Source organism: Vipera ursinii (assembly GCF_947247035.1).
Source record: "Vipera ursinii genome assembly, chromosome: Z".
NCBI lineage: Eukaryota > Metazoa > Chordata > Lepidosauria > Squamata > Viperidae > Vipera > Vipera ursinii.
Genome location: NC_139517.1, coordinates 27,609,271 through 27,635,444, shown reverse-complemented (window position 1 = coordinate 27,635,444; position 26,174 = coordinate 27,609,271). Strand labels below are relative to the sequence as shown.

The window sequence follows — 26,174 nt, the reverse complement described above, 5'->3', positions numbered from 1 at the left end:
GCCAACCAGTCCGTGGAGTATGAGGCTGTTGCTTCTGCGGATCGGTCAGCATCGAAATTGGGCTGGATGGGCCGCCAGGAAAACCATTTGACTAGACCGATCTTTGCCGCAGCCTAAGGTGTGTTTGGGGAGGGTGATTTGTCGTTACTCGATGGGCAGCTTTTAAAAACTATTATATACCATCAAATCGTTTTTGAATCCTAGCAATCCCACAGATCATTTTCTCAATGGTGATCTATCCCTACAAGAGGTTTCTAACTACATCATTGTGAGCCCAATTGAATAATCAGTGTCTTTTCCTTCTCCATTGTGGCTAGGTACGCTTTCCTTTTTCACTTGGTGCCCTCCCCCCAGATGCGTTGGAGGACAATACAGACTTCCCCGCCAGTGATTGGAACTGTAATTTTATCTGGAGAGCACCAGGTTGAGGGATGCTGATGGCGGCGGAGGGCGGGGCTGCTGTGTTGATGGCAGCAAGAGCACATGAGAATAAAGGAGTTTTAATCTTTACCCTGCAATCTGTGTTGGTGATTCAATCAACAACTGCATGCAAACTCTTTGTTTTCCCACATCTGCGTTTGTGCGTGCGGTGGGAAAAATATCAGAAGATTCTAGCGATGTAGAATCATTCCCTGCGGAGATGGATGGATATAGGTAGGTAGGTAGGTAGGTAGGTAGATAGATAGATAGATGATAGATAGATAGATAGATAAATAGATAGATAGATAGATAGATAGATAGATGATAGATAGATAGATACATTGATTGATTGATTGATTGATTGATTGATTCTCCCTATATAGAATGAATCCGGAAGGGTTGGATTCTGAAAGGGGATGTGGCATTCCGATTTTGTGCACACTTAGTGCGGATTTCTCCTGGGCAAAGGTGTGCCGGGCTACAACCTTAGAGACTAATGGACAATCACCCTCTAAAAGCGGATTATTTTTCTTCCAGCTTTATGACACTGCATACTTAGAACATAAAAATTGGATGGCTTTCGTTTTCTCCTCTCCGTGTATACAGTGTGTATGTCTCTAGTTTCCTACCTCTATAGAAAAAGGAGTATTTCGGACGAAAGCTACATAAACTGTTTCGTCTGAGGGCGGATGAAGTTCACTTCCTACTCGGATTTGTGGAAGGTGTTGTTCCACCTTTCGGACTTCTTATTCTAGAATAACGTCTCAGCTACCTCTTCATGTTTCTGCGGATGCAGAATAAGAGTGTTATGGTCCCTTTTAGTTAAGAGCCTTGGTAAGGTGGAGCTTTTGCTTCCCACTTCATGTGGGCGACAGAATCTGAAAGGCGGTTTTACCTTCCCTTTCATAAAAAGACCTTTCTAAACGCTTAGGCGTATATAATCCCAGTCCAGATGGTTGAATTATTTCCTTTTCTTGGCTGCTACCCAGAATTTTAGATCATTTAGAACTATGTTTTTTTAAGTGTGGCTGGAGGACTCTTGGGCTTCCCCTAGACTCTTTACGGGTCTGAAATCAAAATGATTTGCCAGCTATTGAAAATATTTGCAAACATTTAAAACAATCATTATATATATTTTTTTAAAAAATAGCGTTTTTGTGAAAAATACTTTATGTTAACATCCTATGAATTTAATATTTTACATGATTCAATAAATATTCTGCAAATGCATTTTGCAAATTTTTATTAGGATGAAAATGGATAAATATGCCCCATACAAACAAAAGTGTTTTGGGATCCTCTATAGTTTTTATAAAAGTGGGAAGGAATCATAAGTGCAGAAAAATTCTTTGATAGCTTGAACATGAGAGTTTTGAACTCCTGGAATTATTCAGGCAGCCATGTTGGCTAGGGAATTCTGGGAGTTGAAATCTACACATCTTCAAGTGGCCAAGGTTAAAAAACACTGATTTAAAACCTCTGAGAACAATACTTTATAAATTTAGCTCTTTCTCTTGCAACAACTTCTCAACCATGTTCATAGTGTGGGATGTATTTGTTGCATGCTTCCAGTGGGATTTACTATATAGGGGATCACGGAAAACTAAGCATCACACTGTTGCTTGGAAGCCAAATGTCTCTTGTTGCTTGCAGGATGCTCACCAGTATGCAGTGCTTTCTCATCAGTCGAGATAAGCGACATGATCCAGTTCTTCTGCCTGATGGTGTGACTGTAGTTCTAGGAAGGGGTCCAGAAACCCTTGTCACTGATAAGAAATGTTCTCGAACGCAAGGTCTGTAGGTTTTCTATTTTTTTGAAAAGGTATCATTGTTAGTAGAAAAAATTGCCTTCAGGAGCATTTTTTTTCCTTACAAATGAAGGCAAATATATGTGTCCCAAGATAATGTTGCAGGATCCTGTCTGGGTTGGTAACCAAGACCAGCAGTTTTGTCTTCCGAGCTTTCAGAGTTGTACTGGAGCTCCTCTTCCAAGGAACTTCTCTCTAGCAAAGTGCGTGCTTTGGGCTGTCTTGTGTGGTATTTATAGAAGTTTTCTTCTTCTTCCCCAGTTAGTTCACTGACTGTCATAACATTTGGAGTGGCTGAAGTTGTGTACCATTTTTTAAATTCTCTTTGTGTAATATTACAATTGGAAAACAATTGGTATTCTGTATAAAACATGTTAAAAATTAGCTAAGATTCAATTCTCTGTGCTGTTACAGAAGCTTGCATTTTTCTCCTATGTTTTTTATCTTTTAGAAATACAAAAGCTTTAATATTTTCTGTGTCCTATTTTCTCTTATCTTGGCTATCTTTTCGTATGCAATACAAATTTCATCAGTGTTTCAGATTCAGATAACCTTTATTGTCATTTTTTCTTGTGGGCACAACATCACTCATTAAAAATAAAATTTAGTTGCTTGCTCTCAAGTGTAAACATACATAACACACATTTAAAGCATACTATATACAACATATGTATAGACCTGCACCCTTACATATAAGTAACATATAAATATTAATTACTGTCCATCTTGAATACATAACGAAAGGAGGAAACTTTAGAGTTCATAAGGTTAATCCTGTATGAAACAAAGCTGTGACTGAATCTGGATGTTCTACTTCGGATACCACGGAGCCTCCTCCCAGAAGGTAACAAAGAAAACAGTTTATAAGAGGATGTGTAGTGTCCCAGACAATCTTGTGGACCCTGCTCAAACAACGCTTATGTGCTATGTCCTGGATGGAAGGGAGGGAACTACCAATGATCTTTTCAGCCATCCTCACCACTCTCTGCACCACCTTCCTGTCTGAAGCAGTGATGCTTCTAAACCAGACTGTGATGCTGTATGACAGGATGCTGTCGATCATCCCTCTGTAGGAAGTGGTCAGGACAGGGGAAGGAAGATATGCATTTCTCACGTGATGCAGAAAATGCAGGCGCTGCTGTGCCCGCTTCACCAGTGTCTCACTGTTCAGCAACCAAGTCAGCCTACTTATTAAAACTGCACACCCAGGAATTTGATGCTGGTAACCATCTCCACAGGTCAATTCTTAATGCATAGAGAAGTGTGGCTGTGCCTGCCTTTTCTGAAATCAAAAATGATTTCTCTGGTTTTTTCCAGTATTTAAAACTAGGCTATTTTCCTTACACCAGTTCACCAAACCCTCAACCTCCTTGCAGTAAGCACCCTCATTGTCATCATGAATAAGGCCTACTACTGTTGTATTATCTGCAAACTTCACAATGTGGTTAGTGGCAAACCTAGCACTACAGTCATGGGTGAACAGCAGCGGACTTAGGACGCAGCCCTGAGGAGAACCTGTGCTCAAGAAAACGGTGTTTTAAATATTTGTTCCAGCTTGCACACATCGGGGGGCCTGTTAGTAAGAAAATCAAGCATCCAGTTGCACAAAGGAGTGTTTAAGCCTAAAAGGCCCAGTTTGTCTACTAGATGCTGGGGAATGATTGTGTTAAATGCTAAACTGAAGTCAACAAACAACAAACGCACGAGTATTTCTTGCCTCTTAAGTGCCCCAAGCTCAGATGGAGAACAGAAGAGATAGCGTCCTCCGTAGAGCAATTTGGTTGGTAAGCAAACTGAAGCGGGTCAAATGCTATAATGTCCTTGTATCAGCTTCTCAAAGCATTTCATAATGATGGATGTCGGTGCAACTGGACGGTAATCATTAAGGCCTGTAATTGTGGACTTTTTTGGCACCGGCAAAATGATGGCCATCTTAAAACACGATGGGACCACTGCCTGCTGCAGTGAGAGATTGAACATACCTGTGAGTACACAAGCCAGCTCATCTGCACATTCCCTAAGGACATGTCCAGGGATGTTATCTGGGCCTGCTGCTTTCCGAATATTAATGTCAGGACCCACCCCAAACCACGTTTTAGGAAGACAAAAACTCTTGGAGTCAAATTTTTAATCCAAAAGAAATCTTTACTATGACATGCTTGGTTGTAGGAAATGAGACAGGGCTTAATGGTTCCACGATGTAAACCCTTATAAAGAGTTCCCGGTTTAACCCCCCTTAATCCCCATTTGGTCAGTCCCCCATCCTTCCTCTTGTATCATCCATCTTGTGGGAAAAAGGAAGTTAGGACCCTTTTGTTTATTGCTGTCTTCCGTGACAAAACCCAGATGCTAGCCCCCCCTTTTGTTTCCCCAGTTCAAAAGGCTTCTCCTTTCCTTTGAAATGCCTATTGCGGTTCAATACACATCTATCCTCTTCTCTTCGGGAGATGGCAGAATCCATGGGATATGTTTGAAACATTCCATTTATGAATATGATATAAATGGATTCTGACAGTCCGCTCTCCTTAGAAGAAAGATGTGTCCATCTGTAGGGGGAGAAAAGAAAAGAGAAGAAAAAAAAACATGTGTAAATGTTAACTCGGTTTGTTTGGATATTCTGTATGAAATCTCTTAAGCAGCTTTGGTGCTTTAATGTGGTGTTTGCTGACCCATTCATTTTCTGAGGAGGGGAGGTGTTTCCAAGCCACTAGATATTGAGTTGTTCCATGGTGTCTCCTGGAATCCAGAATTTCCTTCACCTCGAAATGTTGTTCTCCTTCCACCATGATGGGAGGTGGTGGTGGTGGAATTTTTGTTCGTAGGGGAGATTGTTGTTCTCTATTAGACTGCAGTGAAAGATTGGGTGTATTCGTCTAAGATTTTTAGGTAGTTCTAATTCAACTGTTACTGGGTTTATGATTCTTTTAATTGGAAAAGGTCCAATGTATTTTGGTCCTAGTTTTTTACAGGGTTGGAGAGACTTAAGGTATTTTGTAGACAGATATACCATCTCTCCCACCTTGAACGGTGTGGGATCAGATCTTTTCTTGTCTGCCTGTGTCTTGTGTGCTAATCTAGCCTCTGTTAATGCTTTTCTGACAATAGGCCAGGTGTATTGTAACTGAGCAATCCATTCCTTTAGTTCTGGAATTACCGGTTCTTTTGGAGTTAGATCAGGTATGGGGTTGAAGCTCTGGCCTGTGGCTACTTGAAAAGGAGTGTAACCTGTGCTGGAGTGAATTGCGTTGTTATATGCCACTTCTGCGAAAGGCAGCAGGTCTGTCCAATTGTTCTGCTGAAAATGTACATAACATCTTAAATATTGTTCAAGTACAGAGTTAGCCTTTTCTGCTTGCCCATTACCCTGAGGGTGATGACTAGATGTCAGTCCTTGGGTAGTTCCTAACAGAGATAAAAATTCCTTCCAGAATGCTGAGGTAAATTGCACCCCCCTGTCAGATATGATGCGTTGTAGTGCCCCATGCAATCTGTAAATATGTTGTACAAAAAGTTTTGCTAATGCTTTTGCAGTTGGAATTTTTGGGCAAGGTATGAAATGGACTTGCTTAGAGAACAGATCAGTAACAGTCCAGATAACGGTGTTTCCGTTGCTTTCTGGTAGTTCCACAATAAAATCCATGGCTATTTCTTTCCATGGGGCTGAGGGATTCGCCACTGGTTGTAACAGTCCTGGCGATTTCCCTTGTAACCTCTTGGCCATTGCGCAAATTTGACAGCTACCCACATAGCTTTCTATGTCCTTTTTCATAGATGGCCACCAAAATTGCCTTTTAGTTAAGTGTAAGGTTTTTACAAAGCCAAAGTGTCCTGCTGATTTTGTATCATGGCACAGTTGCATGAAATTGATTCTCTGTGTGGCCGGTATATATAGCTTCTCCCCCACCCACGGCAGTCCATCTTTAATTGTGCACACATGTTTATTTTTCTGGAACCATTCATCACTTTCCAAAGATTTCCTGAATTCTATTTCAGTTTGGCTATCTACCTTCGGCTTCATTTTTTCTTGTGCCCTGGTGGTGACTGGTGCTGCCAGTTGTTGTTCCGGTACAAGTGGTTTAAAGTCAGTAACTCTTGTGCTGTTATATTGGGGCATGCGGGATAATGCATCTGCCAGGAAGTTCTTTCCCCCCGGTAAGTGTTTGAAAGTGAAATTGAATCGGTGAAAGTGTTGGGACCAGCGGGCTTGCTTAGGAGTGAGTTTCCTGGGTGTTTTTAGTGCTTCTAATTTTTTATGACCTGGAAAGGTATTTTATTTCCTTCCAAAAATTGGTGCCATGTTAATAATGACCACCTTAATGAGAATGCTTCCTTCTCCCGTATTGGCCATCGTTGTTCAGTTTCTGTAAGTTTCCTGGATGTGTATGCGCAAGGTTGCAACGCCCCCTCATCATTTTCCTGTAGTAATACGGCTCCGACTGCTACGTCGCTCGCATCTGCCTGTATTACAAAAGGTTTGTTGGGATCTGGGTGTTTAAGTACAGGTTCCGCAGAAAAGAGTCTCTTTAGCCTCTCAAATGCTGCTTGACATTCCATTGACCATTTTAGAGGCTGGCTGGGTTTCACGGGTGACCCCCCATTCATTTTCAACAAATTTGTGAGGGGCATGGCTATTTGGCCAAATGCAGGGATGAATTGGCGGTAGAAATTTGCAAACCCCAGGAAACTTTGCAATTGCTTCCGTGTGCGGGGGGGTGCCCACTCTAGTACTGCCCTGACCTTCTCTGGGTCCATTTCGATGCCCTCTGGGGATATGCGATATCCCAGGTAGTCGATTTTTTCCTGATGGAATTCACACTTCGATAATTTAGCATATAAATGGGCAGCTCGCAATTTCTTCAGGACTGCTCTGACTAGTTTGATATGTTCCTCTTTGGTTTCTGTGAAGATAAGGATGTCATCGAGGTAAACCAGGACCCCCTTATATAGGTGCTCTCTCAGTACGTCATTAATTAATTGCATAAAGACTGCGGGGGCCCCTTGCAGTCCAAATGGCAATACTTTGAATTGATAGCACCCCATTGGGCAGTTGAATGCAGTTTTCCATTCGTCTCCTTCCTTAATCCTAATACGGTAGTATGCTTCCCTCAGGTCTAGTTTGGTAAAAATCTTTCCTTTCGATAGGTGGGATAGCATATCCTTCATTAGGGGAAGGGGGTACAGATTACATTCACTAATTGTATTTAGGTTTCGGTAATCCACAACCAAACGAAAAGACCCATCCTTCTTCTCCCTGAACAGAACCGGGGCGGCTACTTTGGGTTTGGCGGGCTCAATAAATCCTCTTTCTAAGTTTTTCTTTATGAATCTTTCCATTTCTGCCATTTCCCTTGGGCTCATGGCATACATCCTGGGTTTTGGGAGTTTTGCCCCAGGTTTGAATTCTATGGTGCAGTCTGTGGGGCGGTGGGGGGGAGCTCATCTGCTCTTTCCTCACTGAAAACCTCAGCCAGGTCCCTGTATTCCTCCGGTATCTCAGCCCCTTCTCTTCCCCCACTGCTGCTTTTTCCTCCCTCTGGGTTGGGGGGGGGGTGTTTGGGGGTTTTACGTTTTCCTGTTCCCCTTTTGGGAAGTTGAGTTCTGCAGTCCTCCAGTTTATCCCGGGGTTCCATTTCTTCAGCCATTCCAGTCCTAAAATCATTGGGCATGCCATGCCTGGGGCCACTATAAATGTTATGTCTTCCTCATGGGACCCCAGGGACATGTGGAGTGGTAGAGTGGCTAGGGTAGCTGGTCCCCCCCCTGCTATAGACCCGTCTAATTGACTGAAGGAGATTGGTTGTTTTAGCCTCCTCACTGGGATGCTCAGTTCCTCCACCAGCGTTGGGCTGATGAGGCAGCGGATGCAGCCAGAGTCTATCAGAGCTTTTATTTCATTGGCTTTTGGTGCAGAGGAAGCTAATATAGTTACTGTCTTAAGTATGGGTGGAAGAGGTCCACTTACCAAAGGTTCTCCCTCTGAGCTGTCTTCCGAGGTGTCCACCGCCCCTGCAGTGTAGGCCGGAGTCCAATCCCAGGTTTTGGCAGGAATTGTGGACTCTACAGCCTCTGTCCCCTTCATGGAAGATTCTTTTGGGTTGCCTTGAGACTTCCCCAGCTTTTTGGAAGATGGTGCCTCTGTTTTGCGTGGAGGGGCTTTCGAACGACATTCTGCAGCACGGTGGCCCTCTCTCCCGCAATTGAAACATCCCTTTGATTTTTTAGCCATGGCCGGTGGGTTTTCCCCCTCATGTGTTTGCTCGAGTGGCGGGCGGCCCCATGGTTTTCCTCTGCGTTGTCTTTTCAATAGGTCTATTTCCACTTCCTCTGCCAGGACATACCAGTCATCGAGATGGTAGGGGTCTCCCCGAGGCAGGCAAGCGTCATACAGGTCGTAGTTTAGACCGTCTTTGAAATGGCTGAGGAGAATGTCTTCTGGCCAGTTCAGCTTGCTGGCGATGGCTCGGAATTCTTGGGTATATTCGGCCACTGTTCTCCTGCCCTGCCTCACCGTCTTGATTCTCTCCCAGGCCTTCCAGTCAGCCAAAGGGTCCTCGAATCGTCGCCTCAAGGATGACATGAATCGGTTGAAGTCGTTGAGTTCTGGGGTGTTGGAGTCATGCAGGTTCACCACCCAGTCTGCAGCCGTCCCGTCCAGGGCAGATTGCACAATTCGGATGCGTGTTTTGTCACTGGGGATGTCCCGTCCATACTCTTCCATGTAGCTGAGGACTTGGGTTAGAAAAAATCCCAGTCGTGATGGCTCCCCCTTGAATTTTGCTTCCAGGGGTGGGAATCTTTGGCTGGATCGTTGTCTGCGCCGCAGAGTGTATCGCTCCTCATCTCGATCCCCATCTGTGGGTCTGGGGGGGGTACCGCTGAGTCAGCGGCTTCTGTTCCATTGGACAGCCCTGGGGTTTCAGGTGTTGGATCCCTTCCGTTACCCCTCCAGTTGCGACCCCAGGTGTTGTGGTTTCCAGCTCTCTCCTCCCTTAGTGAGCTCAGGGTTGTTTTCATCAAGTCAATAGCTTTTTCCAGAATCCGTTCTTCCTCACTGGCGTGCAGGGCGTTCTCCATCTCTTGTTTCCATTCCGGTTGGTGGTCGCTCCGTCTCAGGGTCACTTCTCTCGAAGCCTTTTCCCACTCACTTTTCCTTCCAACGCCCATCGACCACCGGGGTTTTTGTTCGTGCTGCTCTGCCGTTTCCTCCCAGGAGGAATATGATGCTTCAGCTTCCCAATGTTTCTGGGAGTTCGGCTGGGAGGAAGGCTCCTTTTCCGTGGGGATTTCTTCCCTTCTTGCTTCATCGTCAGACATCATATTTATTTGCAAAGTCCCCCGGTAAGGTTCTTCTTCCCGGGTTGACTTTCATTGCAAGCCCTGTCTAATGTCAGGACCCACCCCAAACCACGTCTTAGGAAGACAAAAACTCTTGGAGTCAAATTTTTAATCCAAAAGAAATTTTTACTATGACATGCTTGGTTGTAGGAAATGAGACAGGGCTTAATGGTTCCACGATGTAAACCCTTATAAAGAGTTCCCGGTTTAACCCCCCTTAATCCCCATTTGGTCAGTCCCCCATCCTTCCTCTCGTATCATCCATCTCGTGGGAAAAAGGAAGTTAGGACCCTTTTGTTTATTGCTGTCTACCGTGACAAAAGCCAGATGCTAGCCCCCCTTTTTGTTTCCCCAGTTCAAAAGGCTTCTCCTTTCCTTTGAAATGCCTATTGCCGGTTCAATACACATCTATCCTCTTCTTTTCGGGAGATGGCAGAATCCATGGGATATGTTTGAAACATTCCATTTATGAATATGATATAAATGGATTCTGACAATTAACTTGCCACAGTGTTTTCCGGACAGAGGTGACACGAAAGCTAAGCACTTGCTCGTCAGGATGGGGCACAGCTTGATGCCTTAAATCTTCTATTTGATGCCTTAAATCTTCCAAAAAAATGTATTCAGCTTGTTTAGGAAGTCTGTGTCGTCCTTGCATCTCGATGGGGTCACCTTATAATCTGAAATGACCTGGATTCATTGCCACATTCGCCTGGTGTTTGTTGGGTCCTGAAAAAAGTTCTGAACTTTCTGGCAATGGGCTTGCTTTGCACCTTTCATGGCGCTTTTTAAATTTGCTCTGGCTGTTCTAAGTGCCAGCGTTGTTGCCGGATTTAAAAGCCACATTCCGTGCTTTCAGCATCTTGTGAACCTCATTAGTCAGCCACGGTTTTTCATTTGCCCTCCCAACAATGCTTTCAAGGATACAGACATCCTCTGTGCACTTTTGGATATTTTGCAGACACCGTGGTGGTTAACTAGTTAGCCACTTGTTTTGTTAAAGAGAAGGAGATGATAGAGGTAAAACTGAGGTCAGGGTTACTGACTGGGGTTTTATTTTCAGGGATAATTTAATCTTTTAATTCTCTTGTAACTTTGTATTTTATATTGATGTGATTTTAAAATGCCCTGTAAACCGCCCTGAGTCCTTCGGGAAAGGGCGGTATATAAATTTAATAAATCTAAATCTAAATCTACTAAAAATGCCAAAGATTTGAGTAAATGAGGTAAATAACCTTTGTTTTGCTCTTGTTCCCTTCCTTTATTCTCCACATTTGTTTATTTTTTTGTTTATTTCTCTATTCCACTCTTTCCCAACATGCTTGCCACTCTTTTCTTTTTTTAAAAAAATACTGTCTCTCGAGTTTTTTTGGTCTTGTCTTATGTATATATGTATTCTTCCTGAATTGCTTTATACATTGAATGGCAATTTTGAAAAGTATCTTGCAGGATCCAATCTTGAACAAGGACACACATTCAATTTTGCAGCTACTAAGATTTGTTGGATGAGTAAGCACAAAAACAGCCAGGGAAGTGATTGAAGCCTGGGAAACAGGCCCCTCGTCAGTAATAGGAATGCTGATTTACCACCAGCCTATCCAGTATTTAGAAGGCGAGGGCTGAGCAGCATAAGCAAACAACACCCAACAATTTAAAACCCAGCCATCAACACAACAGGCACTGTAAGTACCACACACAAAACAGCACACACACTGCTAAAAAGAAGTTCCCTGAGAGGATGGGGGCTCCAGCACGAGTCCAGAAACTCAGAAAACAAAACCGCTGGTCCCGGTGACTGACCCATATTGGACCCTACAACATTATCCTGGGACACGTCTATCCATCCACCTTCATTCATAAATGTATCTTGCCCCAGCTTTGAAGCAGACTGTAAGACTAGTTGAAACATTTCTGGGAAAGTTGAACTGAATAGTTTCAGGATCAAAAAGCTTAAGCATTGAAATATTTGCATAACCCTGAAAATTAACTGTCTTCTCTTTTTATGTTCTCATAGTGGAATTGCTGGCAAATTATGCCTACCGGTCAGTTCGAGTCACACAGGTGAGTTGGGAAAAAACTTTGGAGTATCCTGTTTGATTGCAAAGGGAGCTTCTTGTACAGAAGAAGGGGCAGTTTCAAAATTAACCACTCTCCTGGGTATAAGAGCCAACTGACTGTGCATGACGTTCTCATATTATTATGTGTTGGCAGCGAGGTATAAATCCCACATCTGTGGAAGAGATACACCTGCATTGTGGAGACAGCACAACACTCCAAGAAGGAGAGACTCTGTGCCTGGTAAACGGACTATATCCTTATTGCATCCGCTTTGAACAAGATGATAACTCTGCAAAGAAAAAACCCCTGGAATTCTTCTGCAGCAAGGAGGCTCCGAAGAAGACAGAAGAAGATGGCAAGGCCCATACAATCAAACGTCTCAAAGTTTCCTGTCCTTCTGAAGAAGAGGATGATGATGATGACTCATTTATAACTGAGAAACTGAGGCAACTGCAAGAGACGGCAGCGCAGGCAGCACAGGCACAGTCTTCTCCTCAAAAGCCTCTTTCAAAGCCGGCCCCCCAGCTCAGTGATTCCTGGGAGAACCATGGCAAGCTGCTGGTCTTCACCAAAAAAGGAATAGTACCAAGTACTAAAGTAAGTCTCCTTGCCTATTACTTTGAAATGCAGCTTCAAGAATACTGCTTATTTGGGTGTTGCTCAAGAAAAGAAAAGACAAGACTATTTCTGCATTCTGTCTAGTTCTTTGAAATATAAAGTAAAGATTTATGTAACTGGTCCAGAGCTATACATATAGAATGGAAATCTATTTTTAAAAACAGAATAAAATAGTTTATTGTGTTTTTGCTCTTTGTTTACAAATGCAACGCATAGATTAAGGAGTTAACAAAGTATTTACAAATAGATAAGAATACTTGTACCTCACGAGTTGAACTTTGGGATTCTCGCTAGCATTGATGATGTTACCTACTTTTGGGTAATGAAATATGTAGAAGAAAACAGCTGAGCTCAGCAAGCACCAAAGACCCCATATAATATTTAGTTGCAAGTTCCAAATATATATAATTATATATTTCTGTTGGAGGAAGCTCCAATTTTAATTATTACTATACAATCATAATTACAGGCAGTCACTAGGATTATGGCAGGCAATGTCCTGTTTTTGTAAGGTCTGGACATTTTCCTTTTTGTCTGCAGAAATGCCTGAAAAATCTAGGGAACCACTGGGTGACTTTAGGCCAGTTGCTCTTTCTCCCTCTCTCTCAGCACAACTTATCTCATAAGAGCTGTCACGTAGAAAATGGAAGAGATGAACATTATATGCGCTGCCATGGGCACCTGAATGAAAGATGGGATAAATGTAATAAAGAAATATATGAATAAAAAAATCAGGCAAAGTGGTGCTGATTTTGGATGGTTGGTCAGTCTTGATGTGAGGCTTAATGGATGGTTTTCACCCAGGTGGCAGGGTTTGATCTGGATGGAACCCTTATCACAACACAATCTGGAAAAGTGTTTCCTATAAATCCTGATGACTGGAGGTAAGTACAGAGCTAAAGAATGTAGAAGGGGGAACAGATTTCTAGACAGCCAGTTAGTTGGTGTGGAAATTCATTTAGGTGGAGAGTGCTAGATTTGAAACTATTTTCTTTGAAACCTGTGGAATCTTTCTCGACTTAACATTGCAAGACTGCTGCGGAGATGACGGCTGACAAAGAAAGGCAGCAGGTTGCTATACCTTGAGCTCCTTCGAATAAGGGAAGGGGAAAGGGTATAAGTCACTCTTTACAAACTGATTCCCTCCAAATTTTTTGAACTACAAAATGAAATTACAGTCCTTTACATTGGGAAGGCTGTTGTAAAGGAAATCCGGATTCTTTATCTATGTTGTTAATTGAACTGTCTTTATTAGAAGGAAAGTTTTAATTTGCATTTATTTTGTGTTTTTAATACTTTAGTTTGATTGTCGTGATGACTGGTCACCAGAGAATATATTTATTAAAGAGGCAGCCATGTAAATATCATCAGGCCTCTGAAGTCACTATTGTCCTGCCACGGAAAATTGGCATGAAGCCCTCAGCTAGCTTTGAAGCCATTGGAAGACTTAAGCCTATCTCATTCTCTAGCCTTGACCCAACATGCCAGCATTTTCATTGGTGTAAATGAAGGAAGAAGGGAATTACATCACCTGGAGTTCCTTCAAGTCAGATAGAATATTAAAAACAAAATTGAAAAAGAAGAATGGGGATTAGTTATGCTTGCATTAGGAAAGATCAAATACTGTGTAAGAAATATATAGCAATTTTGCAGAGTAAAGGACTAAAAGTGGAATTTGGAGTGCCATTTCTGCATTAAGGATTACATATTTCTAGTGATGGTAATAGCACAAGCATATAACCTTTCCCCTGATTTGCAGGATCCTGTACCCTGAAGTACCTCACAAGTTGAAACAACTTCAGAGTGAAGGATACAAGGTATGGTCCTTCTTGTCTCAAATCCATTTTCTGTGTTACCCTCGTCTCACTGTAAGTAATCTCTTCTTTTCCATCTCATGGGCAGCTTGTGATCTTCACCAATCAACTGGGCATTGGCCGTGGGCGCCTTAGGCCTGAAGTTTTCAAAGCTAAAGTAGAAGCAGTGATTGAGCAATTGGGTGTCTTGTTGCAGGTGAGTTGGTAGGAGAGACAGTATCTCACTCAGGTTGCTCGGCAAAGTAAGCAGGTTGATCAGAGGTGGCTTTGGATGTCTGTGGTAAAGTCCAGTTAGTCTTATGAAATATTTTTCCATTTTTATGGCTGCTCATCTCATCACGACAACTTTGGGCAGCTAACAGCAGTTAAATAATTGTTATGTTGCATGTCATGGTACATAGAATATAGAAAATGTGGAAGAGAGAATATGGTTTTGGTAAAACTTTAAGATTTGGACCCAGAAGGAAAACGATAGGAAATCATTACCATATTTTCCAGCGTATAAGATGACTAGGCATATAAGACGACCCCCTACATTTCCTGTTAAATTATAGGGTTTGGGCTATACTCACCATATAAGACTACCCCTCTTCCACCAAATAAAAATTAAAAAACATCAGATTTGATTTTAATATGGTAATTTTAATTCAAATGCTTATGACATGCAGGTACTTAGTAGGAAAACTGTCACTTATAAACATAAGGCTGTTTGTCATCAAACATGTAAACATAAAACAGTGCAAGTGGATTAAACTTAATAATAATAATAATAATAATAATAATAATAATAATAATAATAATAAGAAGAAGAAGAAGAAGAAGAAGAAGAAGAAGAAGAAGAAGAAGAAGAAGAAGAAGAAGTTGGAAGGGACCTTGGAGGTCATCTAGTCCAACCCCCTGCTAAGGCAGGAAACCCTATACCATTTCAGACAAATGGCTGTCCAGTCTCTTCTTAAAAACTTCCAGTGTTGGAGCATTCACCACTTCTGGAGGCAGGTTGTTCCACTGGTTAATTGTTCTAACTGTCAGGAAGTTTCTCCTTAGTTCTAGGTTGCTTCTCTCCTTGACTAGTTTCCATCCATTGCTTCTTGTCCTGCTTTCAGGTGCTTTGGAAAATAGCTTGGCTCCCTCTTCTTTGTGGCAGCCCCTGAGATATTGGATCACTGCTATCATGTCACCCCTCACCCTTCTCTTCGTTAAACTACACATACCCAATTCCAGCAACCATTCCCTATTTTCCTAATTCACTTTTTCACTTTTCCTAATTCACTCTAAAGCTTTCCCTGCGCAGAGCCTTAAGTAACACCAGCTGCCTGCAATTAGTGCAGGTTCGCATCCCACCAGGCTCAAGGTTGACTCAGCCTTCCATCCTTCCGAGGTAGGTAAAATGAGGACCCAGATTGTTGGGGGCAATAAGCTAACTTTGTAATAATGCTGCTTGTGGGGGGGGGGGTTGAAAGCTCTAATAAGCAGGCATATACATAGAATGAAGCCTATTGCTAAGCAAATTGATTTGTGATTTAAATTGTAAGCCGCCCTGAGTCTTCGGAGAAGGGCAGGATATAAATGGGATTAAAAAAAAAAAAAGACCAAATGGGAGATCCGCTCCAGGTTTTCCAGCCAGCCCGCCCAGTTCCTGAGTCAAATGTGTCCTTAGAGCTAAGCAGCTGCTCTGGCTGCATTCCCCACCTGCCTTTCAAGTTGGGATAAGTTACAGCTGCTCTTCAACTTTAGAAGGAAAGACGCCCAGACCCCAGCCTGTAAAAAATCACAGACTGCAGCTTCTTCTCCAATTGGTCCCACTTTCCCTGCGCAGACTAAATGGGAGATCTGCTCCAGGTTTTCCAGCCAGCTCTATCCCTAAAGTTTCAGCACCCGGCGTATAAGACGACCCCTGACTTTTGAGAAGATTTTCATGGGTTAAAAAGTTGTCTTATACGACGGAAAATACGGTAAGTTTTTCTGGGTTGTAGCGCCTAAAAAATGTAGTGATTTCCAGGAAGAGAGGTTTGCTTTGTTCTCTCTACTTAGGAATTCAAGCAACAAATTATAACATTTCCATTATATTGTCTCATTTGCTGTCCTTTTTAGATGGGTTGAATTTGCAACTCCATCATTCCAAATATTTGACATGGGAGTGTAAGTTAGGGAACTCTATTCTATTTCAGAGAAAGTTTAAAGGTAATAAGTAACCCTTATTCAGCTAATTTTTGTATGTTTTATTTTGCATGTTATTCATACTAGTCATGTGCTTTTCTTCCATTAAAAATCTTTAATAGTATAGTTTTTATTTTATTTTATAGTCTTGTGCATCCATTCGGATTTAAAGGAAAACTATACCACAAATATTTTCAAGTAGAAAGTAGGTTTTTATGTAAAATAAAATCAGGGAAGTTTCTTATCTCTCCAAGTTATGTTCTTATACAGCCTATATTTTGGTTGCAATGAAGGGAGGAGGGAGGGAGGAAGGAAATAATGATAGCCATTGACCCTCAGTTAAAATGAATGGCTGCTTTGCTTGTTCTCTTCTAAAGCTGTATCTGCTGCTTGCCCGCTTGTAGTCTCTTACAATTGCTACAGCTACACTGTCATTTTGAGGTGATAAAAGATGAATCAGGTATCCCAGATGGGTAATCTTGCAGAAATGTTCCAACTTCTCATTCACCTATGTCACCTGTGAGGAATTGATCAGTTGGGAGTATACTAGCAATTATTAATTAATTATATTATTAATTATAATTAAGGAATAATTATCATAAGCTTCAATCCAAGTCATGGACTGGGATCTAAATAGTAATTGCTAAAAGTAAGAATCAGCTTCTGAGAGAAGGATGGGATCCAGGACCAATTGGAGTATTCATTTTTATTACCTTCTTTTCTCTGCAGGTCTTTGTGGCAACCAATTCAGGAATGTACCGCAAACCTATCCTTGGCATGTGGGATTATTTGTGCAAAAAGGTACTAAAAGAGGGTGTGTGTATGAAGAGGGCTGGGAAGAGCAAAAGCATAGTCTGCTATTCCATGTCTGGATTTTCCCTTTTTCTCTCTCTCCCCTTTCTTTCAAGGCAAATGGTGGCTTAGAAGTGTCTTTGCAAGAAAGTTTCTATGTAGGAGGTGAGTCAAGCACAAAGGAAGCAATAGGAATAGCACATAGACTTACATAACACCTCATAGTGCTTTACAGCACTCTCTGGGTGGTTTACAATGTTAGAATATTGCCCCCAAAAACTTGGCTCCTCATTTTACCAACCTCAGAAGGATAGAAGACTTAGTCAACCTTGAGCCCGTCAGGATTGAACTCATGGCTGTGGGCAGAGTTAGCTAGCAATACTACCTTCTAACCATGTGCCATCAGGGTGAGTTCTGCCACCAGGAAAGCCATTTGATGTAACATAGAAGAGTAGATTTGACTCACTCCCAGAATCTACTTTTGTTGTCCTAGCCAATGATATTTCTAGGCTTTCAAAGTCAAAGCCCAGTTTTTAAAGTTATTATTGATATCCTAGGGATCAGTTTCCCATCTCATGCTAATGGATGTGTTCTTCCCTTCCATAGATGCTGCTGGACGTCCAGCAAACTGGGCCCCTGGGCAAAAGAAGAAAGATTTTTCTTGCAGTGACCGTCTGGTAAGAGGGAAAACCTACTCCTTCGTGCATCTTACAGTCTTTCTTATCTGTGGATTAATCATTTTGAACTTTTGGGATGAAAATATAATCAGTTTGAGAGCACACATATCCCTACTGCTTCTTTTGTTTTTAATCCAGCTTTCAGGATGATTGATAGGTCTCTGTAGCCTTTAGTTGTCAATGATATGATAGTTTGACACAAGGGCTATGTGTGGAGGATTCAGTGTGACAGTAGGTTTACCTTTCTGCTTTCAGTCAGATTCAGAGTTTATACATTTATTTTTTTCCCCTGAGATAAAATAAACCCAACTTTTAAAAAAAATCAAAAAATGCTAGCCCCTTTTTCTAAAGCTTGTTAGGCAGTTTTTAATACTTTTCCAGTAAAATTGGAAAATATATTTTTACCTCTCTCATTTTATTTCCCCCTCTTTAAATATCTAATATATCCTATAATAAATAGGAAAACTGAGCCAGAATTATATATATGATCACTGCTTTGTTTGAATGTATGAATTGCTAAACTTCAAAATATTTACGCTAAATTATAGAAGTCATTGGTAGAGGACAGGAAGGCCTGGAGGAACATTGTCCATAGGGTCGCGATGGGTCGGACACGACTTCGCAACTAACAACAACAACAACATAGAAGTCATAATTAAGCTAAACAGGGCTGTAACATTAAATTTCTAGGGGCAAACAAAGATGATTAGAGGTCTAGGAAGGGTTTGGCAGTCTAAGCAGTGAAAAAGAGGAATTTGCAGGGGTTTATTGCTGGGAACAAGTGCAGAAAAGCTGCATGAATATGCATTTCTCCACAGCCAGAGCTAGAATAGCACCAGCAGAGAATATACAACTATGTGTTGGTAGTCTTCACATCTGCATTATTCCTTCCAATTTACTCACTTTCATGTATGAGCAGGAATCCTATGACTCTGGAGCTGCTCAATTTGGGATTCAGCATTATGCCAAGATGAGGACCCAGATTGTTGGGGGCAATTAAGCTGACTTTGTAATAATGCCGCTTGGGGGGGCGAAAGCCCTAATAAGCAGGCATATACATAGAATGAAGGCTACTGCTAAGCTTGTAAGCCGCCCTGAGTCTTCGGAGAAGGGCGGGATATAAATGGAATTAAAATAAAATAAATAAATCTCCCAGCACTGCTTTAAGAGCTACAGCAATTATTTTCTGTGTCAAAAATTAACAAACTTCTAAAACTAAAAAGAATAGCTTTAGTAAGAAATTTGGCGGCCAGTCTGAACCTTTTTGTTTTAAAACAAGCTGCTATCTCTTAGTTTGTAAAAAGGAAGATAATGTATCAGTAGTGAAATCTTTGAAGGTGAGGGATTATATGCATTATCTCAGGTCCGGTCCCAGGTTCAGATTTTCAGCAAACCTAGAAACAAGTGATGCAAAATGAACCGGATCAGAGGCCAACTGGATGTACTTGGATTTGAGCACACATATCTTCAGGAAGCCAGAAAACTGCTTTCTCCACATTAAAAGCTATCCTGCTTATTCACACAGTTTGCTTTGAATGCTGGGCTTCCCTTCCACACACCTGAAGAATATTTCCTGGGTTGGAAACAGGCACCATTTGCACTTCCCGACTTTGACCCTGTGAGTCACTTTTCTGTCTCTTTTAAACTCGCTTCTCTTCCAGCATTTATTTATTTGTTTGTATCTCTCTTTTTATATTATTTATTGTTTTATCATAAAAAGTAAAACCCCTGATCTAGAAGTTGCACCAGGTTAAAACAATGTCATTGAAAACGACAAGAGAAATGCTGTTCTGTTTCACAAACTAGGCATTATTTTAAACTACGTTCTTTTACGTTCACATTATATTAATACTCTGCTTCTTGAAAAATATGTGGGTTTTGACATTAACGATACTGGGCCCAGTAAAATCTAACAAACTGCAAAACTAGGAGTACAGGTAAAAAAAATATTAGGCACAATCAAGATTTGCAGGGCAAATCCGGGTTTCAAGTTAATGTTTTAGTATTAAAACACTGCTTTTCTCTTTACACCCTAATCTAGCGGGCGGTGGATCCTAAAGCTCAACTGTATGATCCCCCCAATGCTTGCCTGATCTCATCTTCCTCGGAGTTGGTTGTGGCTGTTGGCTTCCCTGCTGGTGAGTGATCATCTTTGCACCTCAGGAGCCTGCAGAACATGAAGACTTCAAGTTCTCTGAACTTCTGGTCTTGTCATCTGCTAGATTTCCATATGGTCAAGTGGTGAGCCCAGAACTAGTTTCAGTCACAACCATTTGATGGGCTTTGTGTACATTTGTTTAACAAGTAGTTGGCTAGTTAGAGTGGACTATGAAGCCTGGAATTCAATAAACCATAGTTCATTTAATCATGAGTTAATGTGTTGTGTAAAGAAACTTCTTTAAGCTTCCCCCCCCCCCTTGATTAGCCAGGAACATGAGATAATCTGCTCCACAGAAGAGGTTTTTTGTACTGTAGAAGAGGAATATTCTGAAAAATAAATTGTCGGTGTTTAGAAATAAAGAAATGCAGTAATCCTGTTTCAAAAGAGAAATAGTGATTGGAACAGATCTGAGATGCATACTATTAGCAAGTCCTTAAAGTTACTGGAAAATTTGTAAGGAAATTCCACGATGAGCCTTACATCTAGCGTGAATCTTTTTTTTTCTAGTGGGAATCTGGAATGTTACACAGCCCTACCAGATAAGAAAATATTTGTAGCTCAGGGTTGAAGTGAGGGGTCCTTGGTGTTCTCTGAGCTTGATTGTTTTCTGGCAGACATTATCTGGGCTAGGTAACATCATCAGTGCTAATAGGGAGTGGCCTTTACTCTCCTTTTATAATCTAGTGGCCTGCCCTGTCAAGTGTGAATGGGAGTGATCCTGGTGGTTGGGCTGTTTACTGTTAACTTGTTTGGCAGTTCTTGATTGGGATGATGTTTGCTTCTTGATTGTTGGTCTGATGTTAATCTTGGTGTTAATTTTTGTTCATATGAGTGTTGTCTGCTGGTGATGAGGTATTCTGGTCTCTTGATTCCCTTTTTCGCTTGTTGATTGTCTGCTTTGAATGGCATATAGATGTTTATGTCTATTGATGGCCAATTTGTCAAGAGTGCCAGGCTTCCAGGAATTCTCTAGCATTTGGCTTGGTCTAGGTATGATAAGTTTCCCAGTTGAAACTGGTTACATTTGTGCACGTATTGTGAAAGTAAGGATTTTTTATCATGTCTTTTGACTGCCAGTTGTGAATGTTGCAAGGAACATGGATGCCATTTTAAAGAAATGTGTGCCCATATTAAGGCATGTATTGCCAATGTTTCTTGAATTCTCTAGACTTAGAAATCTGCTCTATTCTACTGTTTATACTCCCTCTCCCCTTTATTTTTCTTTACTCCAGCTGGCAAATCAACTTTTTTGAAGAGACATTTGGTCTCAGCTGGATATGCATACATCAACCAGGTAAGCAATGGGAGATTAAAACTCCTCGCACCATGTTTTATTGCTTCCTTCCTTTATATCCTGCCTTTCTCCCCTTCAGGACACACTTGGTTCATGGAAGAAATGTGTGACATTGTGTGAAACATCACTGCAAGCAGGAAAGAGTGCAGTAGTGGATAATACCAATCCTGACCTGGAATCAAGACACAGGTAAAGGTTCCGCACTTTAGCAGATCTTTAAGCTGCAAGCCCAAAGCTGGAAAATAATTGGACAAGTTGAGAAATTAAAATGCTGCTCCCTTATCTAGGTACACTGAATGTGCTAAGAAGGCCAAAGTTCCCTGCCGCTGCTTTCTTTTTACTGCCTCATTGGAACAAGCCAAGCATAACAACAAAGTAAGTACTTTGGATCACTGTTTCTCAAACTCAGCAATTTTAAGATGGGTGGACCAACTCCCAGAGAACCAGCTCAGCCTAGTGGTTGAGGCACCAAGCTAGAAATTAACAAACTAAGTTCTAGTCCTCCTTTAGGCCAGTTACTCTGTCTGAATTCAACTCACCACACAGAGTTGCTGTTAAAGGGGTTAGGACACTGAGCTTGTTGATCAGAAGATTGGCAGTTTGGCGGGTCAAATCCCGAGTGCCGCATAGCAGAGTGAGCACCTGTTACTCGTCCCAGCTTCTGCCAACCTAGCAGTTTGAAAGCACATAAAAATGCAAGTAGAATAATAGGGACCACTACGGTGGGAAGGTAACAGCGTTTTGTGCGCCTTTGGCGTCTAGTCATGCCAGCCACATGACCACGGAGACGTCCTCGGACAAGCGCTGGCTCTTCGGGTTTGAAACGGAGATGAGCACCGGCCCCTAGAGTTGGAAACGACTAGCACGCATGTGTGGGGGAACCTTTACCTTTACCTTTAGGAAAAGGAAGGAGTATTGGGCATGTTCACAATCTTAAATTATTAAAATAATAAAGGCAGAATTTTAAAAAGTCCACCCATTTTAAAAATTGCTGCCTTATACCATGATATACCTTCTTCAATTGGGAAACAAATTTCTTTGAATTCAGTCCCCTTCTCCACTCCTCTTTTGAGGACTTGCAGGATTCCCTCCTTTTCTCTTATAATCCAACCAGGAATCTACAGTACATACTAGAACCTTTGACACAGAGCAGTAGCAAGCTAGGTATAAATTGTGGAATCTCCCAAAATACACCAGTTTGTAAGTAGATTAGAAGTGTGCTCCTATTCACGTTTGAAGAATGTGCTTCAAGAGCCACTGACAGATATAGATAGACCAGGGGTAAGCAACCTCGGTTCTTTTATGACTCATGGCCTTCAACTCCCAGAATTCCTGAGCCAGCATGGCTCAGCTCAGGAATTCTGGGAGTTGAAGTCCATGAGTCATAAAAGAGCCGAGGTTGCCTATCCCTGAGATAGACCAATGCATCTTTTCTACATTGGATCTGAATAGTTTTAGAACCCTAGAATTTTTTTTGCCATAATTCACATTTCTGCCTAAAGATGAATGTAGCGTTGGTAGCTTGCAGTTTTTTCTAGTGCAGGTATTCTGTCTTTGAAGGTGAAATATTTGATTCTGGAATCTTATGAGACCTGACAAAGCCCTTCCTAAAAATTATTTATCCCATAAGCCAAATCAGTACCTCGTGTTCCCTGTAGATAAGTGATGTTCTACTGTCCCTCTCTAAATGAATAAGTAGTCCTTGATTTATAATATTCCAATAAAGAACATTTGTAGCTCAGGGTTGACATGAGGGGTCCTTGGTGCTCTCTGAGCTTTCATGTTTTCTTTACCCAAAGTAGGTAGCATTAGATTAGCACTAACTAGGTTACTAGATAACATTAAAACTAGCATTCATGATGTTACCTAGTTTAGGAAGTTAAACATCTGCAGGAAAATAAGCTCAGAGAGCACCAAGGACTCCTCATTTATAATATTCAGTGACCAAAGTTATAATGGTGCTGAACAAATAGTGGTTACAACCGATTCTCAGAATTCTAGGCATCCTTGTGATCATATGATTTTGGGCACTTGGCAACTGACTTGTATTTACAATCAGTTTCAGGGCTCCATGATGATTGTCATTTGCAACTTTCCCTGCTGACTTCCCCAAAAAGTCTGGAGAAGCCAATTGGGAAGGTTGCAGATTGCATAGCCTCCCCTAACTGCGGAACCCCCCAGCCTCTCTACACTCCATACCGCTGGCCACTTGCACACCCTCCCTGCTTCTCATACCCTCCCCAATCCATGCTATGCCCTTAAACGCTCGCTGTACTTCCTGCACACCCTAACCCTTGTTGCATTTCCCTTACACCTTCTCCCAGCCTCACCTCACTTCCCTTGCACATCCCCTTGCTCCCTCCCCCACCCAGAGCAGCCACTTACCTGCCTAACTACATATGAGCTACCTAGGACTTGCAGTTTCCCCAATGACTTGGGATGATGATAATGATGATGATGAGTTAGAAGGGACCTTCTAGTCCAATCCCCTGCTCAAGCAGGAAACCCTGTACCATTTCAGACAAATGGTTGTCCGGTCTCTTCTTAAAGCATTCACAACTTCTGGTTATGAAAAGCCAGGCAGGAAGTTGCCTTAGTTAATGGTGGCAACTGGGATTGCATCACTAAACAATGTGATGGCACTTTTCAAGTGCCTCACTTAGCAATGAAGATTCCAGTTCAATTGCAATTGGAAGTTGAGGACTACAGGTAGCCCTAGTAACTGTTAGGTTACAGAAAAAAGGGACTTATGACAGTTTTTCACACTTCAAATTATTGCAACATCCCCATGGCCATGTGACAGAATTTGGATGCTTGGCAATTGGTTTATGAGTGTTGCAAGTATCCTGGGGTCGTATGTTCAGGTTTTGCAACCTTCTGACAAGAAAAGTCAATGGGGAAGCCAGATTCACTTAACAACTAACTTAACTGTAGTGACTTACTTAACAACTGTGGCAAGAAAGGTTGTAAAATGGGGCAAAATTCACTTAACATTCTCATTTAGTAACACAAAATTTGGGCTCATTTGTGGTCCTAAGTCAAGGACTCCCTATACTGTATTCGTTTTAAAATGTAAGTACTATCTAATATGTTCTGCTGACTAAATGCCCTACTTTTTACTTTTTTAGTTCCGAGAGATGACAGAAAAAGAACATGTGCCTGTGAATAACATTGTATTGAATACCTATAAGTAAGTTTCTGAAAAGAGGGGGAACAGGAATGGAAAACTATTCCTTACTGGGCATCTATTCTCAGAGTAGCTAAAGCTACTTTTGTTGGAGATTTAGAAGAATTAGCTACTGCAACATGTATTTCCAAAAGCTGGATTCAAAAGGCTAATTAGCAGTTCTCGAGATGTTGTTACCAACAGGCTTTCCTTGCCAAATATTTATTTATTTATTTATTTATTTTAATCCCATTTATATCCCGCCCTTCTCCGAAGACTCAGGACAGCTTACAATTTAAGCACAAACCAATGTGCTTAGCAATAGCCTTCATTCTATATAATATAATAGCAACAGCACTTATATACTGCTTCACAGTGCTTTATAGCTCTCTCTAAGCAGTTGACAGCATATTGCCCCCCCAACAATAATCAAGGAGTTATCTGAGAATAAAACTTTTTTTCTTTACTTCTCTATAAAGAAATAAAACTCTCGCATCTGTAAGCTTCAATTGGGTGAAGCTGGAAAGTATAGGGCAACAGTTATTCAACTAAGCTAATTCTAATGGGCCAATATACAGGATGCCAGAATCCATGATCCCCATGATAATGAAATTTGGGGAAGTTGTGAGTCCCTTCAGTGCCATGCCTTCCAATTATACTTCCCATGAATACACAGGTTGTGTGGTGCAAGGAGATGGGAAGGACATACCCCCACCCTTCTTCCTGCCTCCTTCTGGTCCATATGGAATTAAATTAAATGGAATTAAAATAAATATGGTCAATCAGCCTTTGGCTGCTTTGCACTGAGGCCAAAAAGTAAATTCTCTCTAATGGTGAGGGCTGGCGAGGAAGGACAAGGAAGCAACTTTGGTGTTTGTTGGAGAGATAGCTTCGCGGGGGGTGTTGCCTTCCACCAGCAGTTGATAGGTAAACCTTTATCTCTGGAAGGAGGGGGTCCTTTGAAACACACTGGAATGTGTGTCTCCCCCTTTGTTCTACCTCCCACCTGCAGTGATAGACGTCACTGGACCTCTCGTGAAAGGAGGGAAAATGTAATATAGGGCAAACCTATATTACATCTAGAAAGAAGAATGGCCTAATAGGTCATGGGTTCTCACTATTGACTTTTTGCTTTCTTAGGCACTTTCCATCCTTGCAAAATCCAACAGCATGGCTAAACAAAACTGCAAATGTTCCCAACCCTGGGGACTACTTAATGATTATTTTTCTTTTAAACAGGAGCAAGTATGTGGAGCCATCCCTTGAGGAGGGTTTCTCTGAAATTCTCAAGATTAATTTTGTGCCTCAGTTTACAGACTCCAAATTAGAATCACTTTACCGGCAGTTTTCAGAAGGTTGACATCAAACCAGCAACATAATATTGGACACGGTTGTTTTGTTGTCCTGCCTTTGCCAGAGAAGGCACATGTATGGAGTGCCTCTCTCTGCGGTCAAACTTTGTAATTGGCCTGAAACTCTAAAAGGGGCAGAAGCATTCCTATAATGACTTTTTCCCAGAAGGTATCTGAAATAAAGTTTTGAAAGTCAAAATGCTTTTGTCTTTTCTTATAAGCCTCTCCACCCAACATTATGGGCTATTTTATGGGTTGGGGAGGAAAAAGGAAGAGACAATGCTAATAGGAGATATAGGAGTATAGCCAGCCGCACCAACAGGCTGAAAAACAGCTTTTATCCGTGGGCTGTTAGGCTTTTGAACAGGAAATAATTCTTATAAACTTTATGCAGAACTGACTTGCGAGGCCGGTGCGTGGTGCAATTAGTTCACATGGTGTAATAAGATGGAGGGTTTGTTCTCACTGTGGGTTGGGGGGTGGGAGCACGAAGGGAGGCTCAGCTAAATGTATACATGGTTG

At 41.7% G+C, this 26,174-nt stretch overlaps 1 protein-coding gene across 2 annotated transcripts; it reads left to right on the top strand.

The window, feature by feature from the left end:
• The first annotated feature begins 18 nt into the window (after nucleotides 1-18).
• PNKP (polynucleotide kinase 3'-phosphatase) lies at nucleotides 19-25,829 on the top strand. 2 transcript variants are annotated; one of them, XM_083378176.1, is made up of 17 exons: nucleotides 19-118; nucleotides 2,074-2,213; nucleotides 11,578-11,624; nucleotides 11,775-12,218; nucleotides 13,044-13,123; nucleotides 13,999-14,056; nucleotides 14,142-14,249; nucleotides 16,940-17,011; nucleotides 17,119-17,167; nucleotides 17,609-17,679; nucleotides 19,205-19,297; nucleotides 19,721-19,817; nucleotides 21,073-21,134; nucleotides 21,214-21,323; nucleotides 21,422-21,509; nucleotides 24,263-24,324; nucleotides 25,540-25,829. In XM_083378176.1, exons 2-17 carry the CDS (start codon nucleotides 2,075-2,077, stop codon nucleotides 25,658-25,660), a joined length of 1,701 nt encoding a protein of 566 aa, XP_083234302.1. In that variant the 5' UTR covers nucleotides 19-118; nucleotide 2,074; the 3' UTR covers nucleotides 25,661-25,829. The 2 variants fall into 2 exon arrangements, with proteins under 2 accessions (XP_083234302.1, XP_083234303.1); XM_083378177.1 differs by lacking the exon at nucleotides 19-118 and adding an exon at nucleotides 1,093-1,254.
• The last annotated feature ends 345 nt before the right edge of the window (nucleotides 25,830-26,174 follow it).